At 40.7% G+C, this 14,924-nt stretch overlaps 1 protein-coding gene across 1 annotated transcript in view; it reads right to left on the reverse strand.

The window, feature by feature from the left end:
• LOC117294628 (protein FAM178B-like) overlaps positions 1-14,924 on the reverse strand; it is a 199,369-nt gene that overhangs the window by 74,829 nt on the left and 109,616 nt on the right. The window contains exon 8 of the mRNA XM_033777124.1: positions 13,831-13,926. Within this exon, the coding sequence (XP_033633015.1) occupies positions 13,831-13,926 (96 nt within the window). The remainder of the gene's footprint in view (positions 1-13,830; positions 13,927-14,924) is intronic.

A 14,924-nucleotide genomic window follows, 5' to 3' on the forward strand; every position in this document is an offset into this window, starting at 1 on the left:
GTTGCCACTGGTTTGGGCTGGTATCCAAAGCCCTGCATTGTACTGTGTAAAGGGTGCGTTCGTTTAGCTTCCCTGGGTCGACCCTGGTGTGTGGCGTTATTTTTTCCTAGGACGAACGTGTGCAGATAATTACCCACGTTCGTCCTAGAAAAAAATTCGCCACACACAGGGGTCGACCCAGGGGAGCTAAACGAACGCAACCACAGACTGGGTTGCCACTGGTTTGGGCTGGTATCCAAAGCCCTGCAAAGCTCCCTCGCTGAAAGCTCGGAATTTAGGGGTTATTTTTGATTCATCAATGACACTTCAGCCACACATCAACAACATTGTTCGTTTATCATCATATCACATCAGGAATATAGGTAAGATTCGCAAGTACTTGGACAAAAGTGCCACTGAAAAGCTCATTCACGCATTTGTTACTTCTCGTCTTGACAACGGCAATGCTCTTCTAAACAGTCTTCCTAACAACCAGATTTCCAGACTTCAACGGCTCCAAAATACTGCTGCCCGCATTGTGACACTGTCTAGAAAATCCTGTTCTATCACCCCCATTCTGAAACAACTACACTGGCTCCCTATCTCTCAACGAATCATCTTCAAGCTGATGCTCATTGTCCACAAAGCTCTTAAAGGCAAGGCTCCCCACTATATTTCTGAACTGCTTCAAGTTTACACTCCATCAAGGAATCTTCGATCAAGTTCTATGCTTCTCCTCATTGAACCCAAGTCTCGACACTCATGGGGTGACAGGTCTTTTTCTTCAGCCGCGCCACGCATCTGGAACTCTCTACCACTTAATCTTCGATCTTGTCTTTGAACTGCAAAATTCAAGTCGCTTCTCAAAACTTATCTTATGTCACAGGTTTTCAATGACTAATTTTGTTGTGTCTGTTTTTCTTTGTGTTGTGTTTTGTTAGCTGTTCCGATCCAGTCGGAACAGCTATTGTTTTCGTCGAGATTTTTATTATTTTTATTAGCTGTTCTGATCCAGTCGGAACAGCTATTGTTTTCGTCAAGATTTTTATTATTTTTATTATTATTATTATTATTATTATTCTTCGTTTCCGCCTAAAACCCCATAGCATTTGTACACGTTTTTTGTTTATTCCTTAGCTCCTAAACCATAAGGTCAAAAGAGTTAAATCATATATCAAATTGAAGCTTAGATCATAAGCTTTACTCTAACAAAAAAAGTTTAAAAATTCTTAGTTAAATAACCACGTGACCCTCATTTGCATATTTAATTGGGAAATCTTTGTAGCACCATATCTCAAGAAGTTCACGGTGGATTCTTACCCTGTTTGTAGGTATAGACTCCTTGGGGGTTGAAGATTAATTTTAAAAACCCGTGACCTCAAGTTGACCTCTACTTCCGGGTTAACCGGAAGTGGGACCATATCTCAAGTGCTATATAACCGATTTTCAAACTTTTTTCAGTTTTGGACCCCTTGGGCGTTAAAAATCAACTTTGAAAAATCGTGACCTCAAGTTGACCTCTACTTCCGGGTTCGTCGAGATTTTTATTATCAGTCACATTCAACGCATTGCAATAGCTTCTCCATGGTTAATGCAATTCAAAATTGAGATTTTGCAAAAGGCATTGGATTGGGGTAAGTTGCATACCATCGTGTACCTTATGAAATTTATTAGTACGAAAAATACAATTTTAAGACTGTGACGTCATCACATGTTAATTTATGCTAATTAGAAGCTTTAATGAGTTTTTCTTTGCAGCACTATATCTCAAGAAGTGTACGGCCGATTTCAAAGTTTTTTTCAGTATTAGACTCATTAGGCATATGGGAATTGCCTCGGGTAACCGTGACCCCGATTTGACCTCTACTTCCGGGTCAACCGGAAGTGGGACCAAATCTGAAGAGTTACACAACCGATTTAATTTGTTTCTTTAGTTATAGATTCCTAAGGCATTAAATTTTGTTGGGGAAAATCCGTGACCCCATTTTGACCTCTTCTTTTGGGTCAACCGGAAGTGGGACCATTTCTCAAGAACTACACAACCGATTTTCAAACTTTTTTTCAGTTATAGACTACTTAGGCATTAAATATTAACTTTGAAAACTTAGACCCCCATGTTGACCTTTATTTCCGGGTCAACCGGAAGTTGGACCTTATCTCAAAAACAACCCAACCGATTTTCAGACTTTTTTCAGTTATGGGCTACTTTGGCATTGGACAATCGCATCGGGTAGGTATGACCCCATGTTGACCTTTATTTCCGGGTCAACCGGAAGTGGGACCTTATCTCAAGAACTGCACAAACAATGTTCAAGTTCTTTTCAGTTATAGACCCTTTTAGCTCTAAAGATTGAACTTGGATTACCTTGACCCCAAATTGACCTTTACTTCCGGGTCAACCGGAAGTGGGACCATATCTCAAGAACCATGCAACCGATCTTCAGTTTTTTTCAATTATAGACCCCTTGAACCTTGAAAATTAAAAAGGAACAGCTCTGTGTTTGTTCACAAACACTTGATAAGTGAGTTGTACATGCTTACAACTAGCTTACAACGTACGCTCGTCTTGCGATTGCCACGTTCAGAGGACCACAATGGAAATAAGCTTATTTTAGCTTTTTTGTGTTATCCTCGACAATTCCTCAGATTCAAATGTCTTTTCCCTTGTATTTTTTATCTGTTTTTGTCCAATTGTTGTATAAAGAATTCTGTGGAGATTGTCTAATAAACAAACAAACAAACAAACGTTGTCGTACGGAGGCCGTACTTACACGTGCTGGTCACGTGAGTTTTTCGCCCGATGTCGGGGGGGGGGGGGTAATATAATAGGACGAACTCCAGCTGAATGTGAACATAAGCTTTACACATTAATAAGTTTCCTTTCTTCAATTTACATGTTCTGAAATTAAAAATGAATGATTACATGTTTGTACCATAATATGTTACATGTAAAATGTTAGAAACTATTTGGCGGACTATTACAGTTCCCCACTTGATTATTTGAAAGTAGTCCAGATGAAGATCGGCCATACAGGGGCTGGAGAGTCAGGGAAATTTGCAGGTACTTATCGGCCCTCGTGGACTACCAAATCACCCAAGGCTTGTAGTTTTCCACAGCAGGCCCATCTTACCTGCTAATTCTTAAAAATGTATAGAGTATCACTGAAGAGGAGGATGGCTTGGCTGTGACATTTCGTGGTAGTGAGGAGCAAGTAGCAGCAGTAAGAATCTACCCCTCAAGGGCTTAATATCCAAAAATAAATCATACTGTAGGTACATAATTGAAAATTACTCACTTAAAATAGTTGTGAGTTAGCATGCAGGAACCATCCAGCTTTCCCTCCGGCGTCTGGAGTAGCAGGAACTGTCTTCACACCTTGGCATCTGCTTCTGCCTGGGTGTACACCAGACACAAAGGCTGCTCTACCTGTACTTCCCTATGTCTGCAAAACATCCTACAGGTAGCAAGAGGCAAATGATGAGGCACTCTTCTATGCCACTGCTTGTAAAATCTCTTGCCGAGGCACACTCTTCAGGAGTGCTGTAGATGTAGACAAGGCCCGGACATCGTGATACCGTATAGACCCAGCAGGCAAGGATGCCCACTCTGGTATTGAGGCTCGACTAGATTACACTATCCATACTCCAACTGACAGCTCTGCAGCCTCTTTCTAAAGTCCTATTGATCTGAGGGAATGCTTGACAACAGCTTGGTGATGGGTGCAGGAAGCCTGACTGGGGCTGGGCCAGAACAACCGCCTGTTGTGGTAACAGTAGTGGTAGATGAATGAGAGGTGAATCAACCACAGAAACCAAGGTTGACGTGGCCCGATTGGGGCTATCAGAATTACCCTGCACTGTTCCAACTCAAATTTCGATATCACCCTCTGAAGGAGGGAGAAAGCATACGCGAACATGTTCCCCCAATCAATCAACAGGGCGTTCTGACGTGCCGCCGCAGTATTCTGGGGGCTGGTGATTCATTGACGTAGCAAACAGGTCGATGTGGGGTCAGTTGACCCTTTGAAAGATGTTTTAGACGACCACCTGATAGAGAGTCCACTCTGTAGGAACAACCTTGCCTCTTGACAGGACATCTGCCATGACATTCTGGCTCTCTGCCACGAGCAAGGCTCTCAGCAGTGTTCCGTTGGAGATGGTCCACTGCATGAGGTCCCATAGTACAGGCACATTTGTGGGAACCAGGTACCTCCCAGCCTGTTTATGTATAATACAACTGTCGAAGTATAAGCAAATTAAGACCACCTGGTCCTGAGTGCTTCTCTGAAAGTTGGTGAGACCCTTGTGCTCTGCCACGAGTTCAAAGACATTGATGTGTAGGTTTGATGCATCTGATGCATCGAGGGAGGGAAAACTGTGACCCGAGGTTCAGGTTCTGACGGGTGGTGCACCACCACATAATGTGACTTTAAGCCAAGGGGATGTACAGGTACCCGTAAGGATAGCGGTCAAGCTTTGGCTTGTAGAACACCAAGAGATGAAGCTGTAGTGGTCTCATGTGTAATCGGCTGTACGGTATCAAGTCTACCATGTTAACCATAAAACCAAGGAGTCAGAGCTATGCTATTGCTGGAGCATGTGCAACTGTCACAGAATGGGTACAGCATTCGAGGAGGTTCTGTATCAATTCTTGAGTTGATACGCTAAGCCTCGAGTGAGGTCTATATGCGCCCCGAGGAAAATGGGGCACTGTAATGGAATTGGATGGGACTTTTCCTTTTGATGAGGAAACCGAGAGAGGCTATCAACACCTTGTAGCCTCCACTGCAGAGCAAACTTCTTATTCTGGTCGAGCGACGAACAACCAGTCATCCAGAAAAACAAAAATGCACATGTTTCATTGTCTGAGTGCCGCTGCTACCACTTTGGCCAATTGAGTAAAGACTCTGGGTGCAGTTGACAGACTGAGTTGTAGAACCTTGAATTCATACACCTCTCCCTAGTATTGGCTGTTTCCTCATCATAGCCACTGCTAACATAAAAAACTTGACAAAGTGGAAACGAATCATCTTCAAACTGATGCTCATTGTGCACAAAGCACTTAATGGCAATTAAAGGCTCCCCGCTATATTTCTGAACTTCTTCAAGTTTACACTCCATCAAGGAATCTTCGATCAAGTTCCATGCTTCTTCTCATTGAACCCAACACTCATGGGGTGACAGGTCTTTTTGTTCAGCTGCGCCACGCATCTGGAACTCTCTGCCACTCAATTTTAGATCTTGTTTTTGTACCACAACAATCAAATCTCTTCTCAAAACTTATCTTATGTCACAGATTTTCAAGGTCTAATTTTGTTGTCTGTTTTTCTTTGTTTTGTTTGTTTTGTTTGTTTTGTTTGTTTTTGGTAGTCTTGGTGCAAGACGTTTCTCGTTTCCCTTTTCACGCACACCGCGGCCAATTCACCAACAGCGCCCGCACCGACTCAATCCGCACCGACTCAAGTGACTTAGTTCACTCACCGCTCCTCCGGAGAAACGTCTTGGTCCGTGTACATGTTTGAGTTATGTGACCTCCGTATACATATTCAACGTGTGGGTCAACAAAATACTACGCACGCGCACAACTGGAAACAGAGAAGCGGGCCAGCCTGGTAACCTGCATGCATCGTTGTCCGAGTAAACATAGCTGCTGCCGCGGGAACCCGGGAAATGCACATGTGCGTTTGTTGTTGTGCGGTGGAAATCCGAAAAGTTTGCAATGTATTATAATAACAATGACTTCCCTGGCCACTGGACCGCCGCCGGGCCGTGGCCACCTCGGCAAAACTCGATGGTGTTTATTTGCGGCAGAGAACTTGTTACTTGTAGAAGATATTGCCAATAATTTTGAAATTAAAGAAAGACAGTCAGTTATTATCGGTATTAAGCACAATTTTGGGAGAAGAAATCACACCAACCGCCAGTATGAATATATGTGAACAATGTGATTCCAAAGATCCCAAGTGGCGAAAGGGCAAAGTGATAGGGAACGAAATTAAACAACAGTTCTCGGCCAATGTTGGTTGACATCCAAATGTTCACTAAGTTGGTAATGTCTTATAAGTTATTGTACACTACACTAACTTCTGAAGAAATTTAAGTCGTAACCACACTGCTTCTCTAAGAAATGCAACTCTTCTTATAAAATCTTTTGTGATTATTTAAAAATCAAATGTCTCTTTGTTTTTTTCCTGTGGCAAGTTTCATTAAAAGCAAGAGATATAATTTAAATGCGAAAAGGGACTCATTAGCCCTTTCAAAAACAACGTGAATTACTGCAAGATAACCGGGCCAGACAAAATTTGACTGGTCTTTTGATCATTGTTTGGACAGTGTGTGTACAGCTTAAAGTTTGCTAATAATAGTCCACACTTGATTGAATCTGAACAAAGATACACAACAGATAAGTGTTTCATTGATTGAAAGACATTCATTTTAATAACATCCATTTCAAGTGCCATCAAAATAGTTATGTACATATTTACATGTATTTTTTAGTAAAAGAACTTGTATGTAAAACTTAAAACAACAGATGAAGCCTTTGTAACTCAATTGTAAATAGTTGCAGGTAATCATTTAAATTTTGAAAGGTATCCATTTACTGCCTATTAGTTGATGCTGGCCAGTGATATATAGCCACATACATGTAAACTGTTTTTGACTAGGAATTTACATGTGACCAGCACACCACAAGATAAAACTATGTCTCAGTCTGACTTCATGTGCAAGAGACAGTAACTTGTTGGTTGTTACAGTAACAAAAGGCTATGCACAATGTGTCAGTTGCTTTTCAAAATCATCATTTGCTACTCAATATTACCATTCAGGATGCAAAAATGCTGGATGAAATTGTTCACTGCTAGTATACATAGAATGCCATGAAAAAAAGCAATTTTGAAAGGTATACATTTACTGCCTATTAGTTGATGCTGTCCAGTGATATAGCCACATACATGTAAACTGTTTTTGACTAGGAATTTACATGTGACCAGCACACCACAAGATAAAACTATGTCTCAGTCTGACTTCATGTGCAAGAGACAGTAACTTGTTGGTTGTTACAGTAACAAAAGGCTATGCACAATGTGTCAGTTGCTTTTCAAAATCATCGTTTGCTACTCAATATTACCATTCAGGATGCAAAAATGCTGGATGAAATTGTTCACTGCTAGTATACATAGAATGCCATGAAAAAAAGCAGATTTGCATTGAGGTTGGCAAACTACAAAATACTATACAACTTTTTTTTCACCAACAATCTTACTTGGTTGTTTACGTTTTCAGCAGCCTTTTTTTAATTTGACTACATGTTGAGCAGTTTGAAAAAGAAAAAAACAAGAAGACCTAATCAACATGTTTTTGTCTTGAACCTTTGGCAATGATACAATAATAGTTGTTTAAAAATTGAGACAAGTTCACTGTGCTTATTATTACAACAGGATGAAGAAAGGACAATCATTGTTTGGTTTCAGTGTAAAAACTCACTGTTCATGAAATTAATATAATAACACATGTTGACTACTTCCCTCTAAAATAGTGTCGTATTGGAGAACACACAGTTCTATCTGAATTGGACTTGTCTTTTGATCATTGTTTGGACAGTGTGCCTACAGCTTAAAGTTTGCTAATAATGGTTCACACTTGATTGAATATGGACATAAACAAATACATGTACACATAGTCATTGACTACAACCAAAAAATCATTTAATTGAATATGGTCAAAATTCAAGTGCCATTAAAATAATTATGTACAGTTATTTTTGGTTTTAAAAACAACCTCAGGTGAAAACGTGATATTAAACAATTGACTGGTTCAGGATGGAGCGTAGCTGTCCCAGCTGGCCATAGCACTTCCGGAATGCTGAACTCTTGGTTGATGAATTACCCCTGTTAAATTAAAAAGAAAAATTATGTTAAGTTAAAAATGTGGATTATCCATAATTTTTTTTGACTAAAAGTTCTTGGCTTTTTCCTGTTCACAGTAGAAAAGGAAGTAATTATTATTTGGTTAAAACAATAGCACATACAATGTACATGTATTGATATTTGCAAAACATCATGGAGATAATCTAGCTCTCTTTTAAATGATTAAAATAAAATCCCTTTCATGACATTGCTGCAAACAATTACAAGTATTTTAAAAAGTTGGGTGAAAACAAAACCTTGTAAAGCTTGATTGTCAATTAAGGCCACATGTATACAAAAAATATATGTTGATAGTCCCGGCTTTTCAAAAAAAGAGGGGGATGAGGACTGTTTATTTTTGTATTTTTTTTCAAAGGTTGCTGCCAAGCATTGTAGTTCAAACTGGCCACAAATTCTCAAGTTTAGAGTCATCACTTTAAATAGTTTTCAAAAGATTAGTGTTGTTTTCAAGTGCCCTTGAATTACTCTAGAAACTTGTAGAAATTACAAAATTCCTCATTATACTATAATTTTTAGAGTGCCCTTTATTACCAAGGAGAAAATGAATTGGTACCCTTGCCCTTTGCAAAAAAGGAGCATACATGCCTGAATATTTATAAGCTAAAGCCATTATAAGAGACTATGGAGAATGGTTCACTAAAGAATAGAGGCTGAGCCACCCATGTGAATAGGTCATAAACATGAAAGGAATGAAAGCCTGGGCATGCAAAAAGCTTGGTTGAAAGAGCTTGCTGGGTATTAGTTGACAAAGCTTTTCACAAGAAGCCATTCACAGGTCTGTCATAAACTCCAAATGGCATAAAGGAATAACCCTCTAAGTACTTGAGTTGGTAAATAGGTAGAGCAATAAAAATCAGCCACAATACCATTCTTGGAAAAAAGCACTGACTCTTGAGCAATGAATTGAATAGAACATCAATTACTAATTATCAAAGTAGAGATTATAGTTATACACCATATCTACCTTGTTTAAGCCAAGAGACTATGGCAAAACTCTAAAAAAAAAAATTAAAAAAACCTGCCTACCACTATGCTATGTCACTGTGATTTTCTTCAAGATGCCTAAGATTATTGGAATGTCACACAATAGTCAGATAGTAATCATTTTTAAAAGGTACATACCATTTCGATACGCAATGACTTTCGTCAACAAACAATCCACAGCATCTGTTTTTGACCAGCAACAGTAAGTTCCTTCCCTTTGCTTGAGCAAAGACTCTCTGGACTTGCAAACAGGATCGAGTACTTGGGCGATTGTTCCAAAACATGATCTGGTATATCCGAAGTAATATCAGCAGCCTCCAGACCGAGTTTGCCTACTCGGTCTAACCATGGCGGAATACATTCCTCCATGGTCTAACTGATCTACAGCCAGAGCCTTAAGCGGCAAGACGACAACAACCAATGATTTCTCGTCAGCGCCGATGTCGTCGTTATCATGGTTATCGTTTCCACCAACAACAACTTTCAAAATGTCCACAATAACTGTGGAAGCTTGGAAGATCAAGCTTTTTCCAAACCCCGTTGGTAAATTGATAAATATATCATTACCCTGGGCGAAGAGCGTTAACTTGTTGGCTCTTAAACTTATCAAGACTTAACTTTCTTGCAAACTCTACCAAACGCCATTTTATACTTTGAGGGCTAGAGGTTATAGGGCCCCCACGCACAAATGCACCGTCGAAGCTTTTCCATGCGCGACGCTTTTGTTGTCGTCGTTGTATTGTACAAGTAGATGCCATGCCAAGCTGTTCCCACCAAAGACGTACAGATACCAGACTGATGCCGATACTGCTACGTCAGAGTTATGCAGGCCAAGCGCAGCAGCATGGTTGGAATGTGCTCGGAATTTCCCGAGCGATTTGTACACGGACCAAGACGTTTCTCCGGGGGAGCGGTGAGTGAACTAAGTCACGTGAGTCGGTGCGGATGGAGTCGGTGCGGGCGCTGTTGGTGAATTGGCCGCGGTGTGCGTGAAAAGGGAAACGAGAAACGTCTTGCACCAAGACTATGTTTTTGGTTTCTAATGCGCCTTGAACACCCAGCAGGGTGGATACATGCGCATTACAAGTCTTATTATTGTTGTTATTATTATTAATAGTATTATGTGTCATGGCAATCATTGGGGACAAACTTGAAAGACAGGTGGACTTCAAATATTCAAGGGTCAAGGATTGACAACACAAGCAGAGACATCAAAGCTAGAAAAGCTCTGGCTTGGAAAAGCACTTCATAGTATGAAAACTGTAAACTCTGTAGCGTAGCCAATGTTTACTAACAAAAGCACCCACCAGTCGGAACAGGAATCTCTGCGAACAACCTTAGGCTACCCCCGACGAGCCGAGGCCAGGGGTAGGGGCAGCAGCTACAGAAGTGTCACCCCCTCCCCCCAAGCTCATCCCCCTCTAGTTCTCGGGGCAAAAAAGGATCTTGCGCCTCCTGTCGGATGAACAAAGGACGCTGGTCGCTGGCAAGCTGACTGCCCCAGTACAGTTGAAGGCTGGGATGAGAAAGCACTCGTTTCAGTCTTGGATTTGATTGTTATGCAGCCTGGGCGCCTATGGCATTAGTGAAAATTTTGTCGCTCACTCAGAAACTCCAGAAAAAGCTCCAAGGGTGATCGCGCCTCAACTGGCCTGATCCGGCGTTTAAAGGATTTGCACTCGTACTGCTGGTAACGGGTAAATCCCCTGCCGGTAAATTAACCGGCACCATATCCTTCATGATCAACCGAAGACAGATGTCTATAGGTGAAAGGGGCACAGTAGAAGCTGACTCTTCATCGCTACTTGCAAGCCCCCTGGCTTGACAGGATCAGCCCTATTGGACTTTCTCCGGCTCTCAGTTAAACCGAACGAAACACACTGGTGGAAGAGCCATATTGGTTTGGCGAACGACCATTAACCAGTTCGTCGGTATCCACAGCCCCGGTCTCGCCGGCTGACGGGCAGGGGACATAGATCAAAAAGGCATGTTCTCAAACGTCAGCACAGTTTTTTCACCTTTGCTTACCTTTCTAGACTTAGCAGTAGCCTTAGCCCTCACAGTAAAAAAAGCAAGCTATGTGTGTACCATGAATGGTGCTGCTTAGCAGTGGCACAATAGGCATGCCAGCAGCACCTGATTTAGAGGCTTTCTTATGGCAAGGAGAACCCGCCCAGTTGCTCCGGGCCTAGTAACCACTGAGAGATCGACCACAAACCCACGACGGATTTACCTCCCACGGGTTGGGCGTCCATCCAGAGCTAATGTCACATGGAGCCACTTAAGAACAAACCCTACATTTGTAGCATAACTCATGCAAGTTTTGGAGGGCGTGGGGTTTTATTTGTCTACATTTGGAGCAAGGGACAAAATTGCTCGAAACCTTACTTCGAACTACACCACTATTGGGGTCCGCCATGCTGGAAGAATTTGTTTTGTTTTTTGTTTTTTTGTAGAAAATGTTCTGAACAATTTACCTCTAAGATGAACGTCAGAAAATCTATGGGTTTTTTTCTGGTTTTTTTTGGTGTTTTTTAAGAAAATGTTCTGAACAATTTACCTCCAAGATGAACGTCAGAAAATCTTTACCTGGTAGACTGAACAATACAGCAATATCTTAGTAAACTAAAGGTTAGTAGCTGTATCACATTTTAAGGAAAAAACTTTTTAAAAGGGAGAGGATCAAGAGAACCAACCTTTAACAGTAGCTAAAGAAAAGAACATGGGCTCGTGACGGCGCTGTGGTACATATTTGTGAAAAACTTACCAATTGAGGCTTTTGTATGTTTTCTTAAATACTGCGTTTGTATTGTATTCTACACTACATGTTCTAGATTTATCTCAACCTAGGCTTACGTTTAAATTTTTGTTATTGTATGAATATTATTTTAATGTTATTGTTTGTATTTTAGCGCTATGAGTTTTTTATGAATTTATGCACTTTATAAGTTTTCACTATTATTGGAATAATGCAATTGCAAGAGTTAGCAGGAAGAGAGTGCCCACTGTGGACTAAGTGTTGGATGAGGATGCCTTGCTCTTATAGGATGAGGTCTCGACCTCGTAGGATGAGGTCTCTGTCTTGGTCTGTAAGGTCTTGGTCTCTGTCTCGGATGAGGATGCCTAGTTCTTATAGGATGAGGTCTCTACCTCGTAGGATGAGGTCTCTGTCTTGGTCTGTAAGGTCTTGGTCTCTGTCTCAGATGAGGATACCTTGTTCTTATAGGATGAAGTCTCGACCTCGTAGGATGAGGTCTCTGTCTTGGTCTGTAAGGTCTTGGTATCTGTCTCAAATGAGGATGCCTAGTTCTTATACGATGAGGTCTCTACCTCGCAGGATGAGGTCTCTGTCTTGGTCTGTAAGGTCTTGGTCTCTGTCTTGGTATGTAAGGTCTTGGTCTCTGTCTCAGATGAGGATGCCTAGTTCTTATAGGATGAGGTCTCGACCTCGTAGGATGAGGTCTCTGTCTTGGTCTTTTAGAACGAGGTCTCTTGGTCTCAGACTAAGAGGCCTTGGTTTCAGATGAGGATGTCTCGGGCTCCAAGGATGAGGTCTCGATCTCGGCCAAGGGTGTCTCAGTCTCATATGATGAGGTCACGGTCTCGGTCTTAGACTGTAAGGTCTCAGACTGTAAGATCTTCACCTTGGTTTCAGATGAGGCTGTCTGGGCAGTCTCAGACTTAACGATCTTTAACCTCGGTCTCGATCAATTGATTAATTGGGAGACTTGGAACAAATTATCATCATTGTTCAGTTCAGCCAGCTAAGCAATATAACCGTGGAATAATAAGCAATAGTGATGTACACAAACTGTTTCAAAGAGGAGAGGACCTAAGCTAATTGTAACAGGTAATGTAACGGACAGACCACAAGTGTAAAAACATAACCACAAGTGTAAAAACAGTCACATGAAGTCACAATTCCTGAACAAAGCCTTTCTTTTAAATAATTTTTAATCACAATTGTATCACAATATTTGTTTATGTCCAAAGATGACATTGAGCGCACCTGATGTATTTTATAGGTGTTTTGCCTGGGTAACATAGCATTTTTAACCAAACTTGTTATTGATGAGGGCAGTTCAAGGTATTTACATGCATCATCTAAAAAGAAGTTGTGTCTTTTATTAAGGGAACAAAAGAGTAGCGACGAGTTCTTAAGCTGCCGTTCAAAACCGGCAGGGTCTTTGCCGTGCGATAAAGGCCTAAGCCGAAGGCGAGGGCCTTTATCTCACTGCCACGAGCCTGCAAGGTTTTAAACGACAGTTTAAGAATGGGTCACTACTCTTTTATTCCCATTCGTAAATGCCTTTTTGGTTAAAAGGTGAAAGGTAAGAAACTCGTTACTAGCGTCCTTTCCTTGAGCTCCGACGTCCTTGTGTTGCATTTTTATGACTGAGCCAGTTTTCGGATATGCATTCGTGCGCTTAGTAGTAGTAGTAGTGTGCATCCTCATATTCATGGGCCAAAATGGCACGGCAAGATCGATCACCTATGGGAACGAGTTGTGGGCTAAACATATCCGAAAACAACCATCTAAACACACACACCTTCATGTGACAAGGGTGTTTTTTTCTTTCATTATTATCTCGCAACTTTGAAGCAACTGTGAAGGCTAGTCTGTGACAATTACTAATTTTGTCCACTGTCTTTAAACACCTCCAGGTGACGCGCTCTTCACCAATAGGAATAGCGAAACTGTCTAAGGTATTTATGGATAGGCTTTTTATATAAAAAAAACCAAGAAAAAAAACCCAGTTAAAATACATTCCACAACACTTGAACCATCAAAAAAGAAATGGGTCATGAGGATAAGCAAACCGTAATCCTTTTGTAATTATGTGAAACATACATCAGTTTATGAACACTTTTGTTAACAAGTGTAAACGTGTTAGTTTGTATCTTATATCAACAAATCAATTAAATTGGGAAAACTCACTGAGTTGAAGGAGCCACAACATGACAGAATTCGGGCATTGTTTCACCAGGTACATGTCATCGATGGTACGTGATACAATCAATTGCTCAAGTTCCTCTGTAAAGAATTATCAAATTTGAATAATAAGATTAAAGAAAAATCTGAAGTTAAAATAGCCATCTTAAATAACACAAGTATGGTTTGTGACAAACACAAATGCCCCCCTGAGATTAATCTCATTCTTGAGTTATTGCTTGGACAACATTTCTTTTGTTTTAGACATATTGACCTTAATATTAAACTGAAGGAGTTCAAAAACAATCGGCGTCTGGGGGATCTGAAGACCATCCACAAACCAAGTTTGGAGTTGATATGCATAGTGAAAGTTCTTCTGGAGTTATTGCTCGGACATTATTTCTTTTGTTTTAGCTGCAATGACCTTAATACTAAACTGAGGGGGTCCAAAAACAACAGGCTTCTAGGGGATTCCTAGACCAGTCCACAAACAATCTTACATGCACGCAAAAACACACACACACCCACCATCAAGGACTAGGCAAACACTACATTTGTATATTATTATTACTGGTTTATTGTAAAAACATCTGCTTGTCGCAGTCCTGAGACTGAATTAAAATACAGATTTACATTATTATATAAACATTTTAAAAAGCAGAGAGAAAATTTATACACAAGAAAAATTAAAAAATTAAGAGCAAAGTCAAAAGAGACGTCATGAGAACTAAAATTAGATAAAACAAAAACAATAAATATTTAACAAGCACACTTAACTAACAAACCCAACAGCAGCCCGACAAACATACCCCCCCCCCCCCCCCGCCAACAGACACCACAACAAACACCCCAACAAACAAACAAACGAACAAACAACCAATCAAACACCCCAACAAACAAACGAACGAACGAACGAACGAACGAACGAACGAACGAACGAACGAACGAACGAACGAACGAACAAACATACAAACAAACAAACAAACAAACAAACAAACAAACAAAACACTCCACCAGACAAACGAACACTCCACCAGACAAACAAACACATTAAAAACACACAAACAAAAAACTAAACACACACGCGCAAAAGGTAAAAA

The sequence above is a fragment of the Asterias rubens genome, chromosome 9 (genome assembly GCF_902459465.1).
Source record: "Asterias rubens chromosome 9, eAstRub1.3, whole genome shotgun sequence".
NCBI lineage: Eukaryota > Metazoa > Echinodermata > Asteroidea > Forcipulatida > Asteriidae > Asterias > Asterias rubens.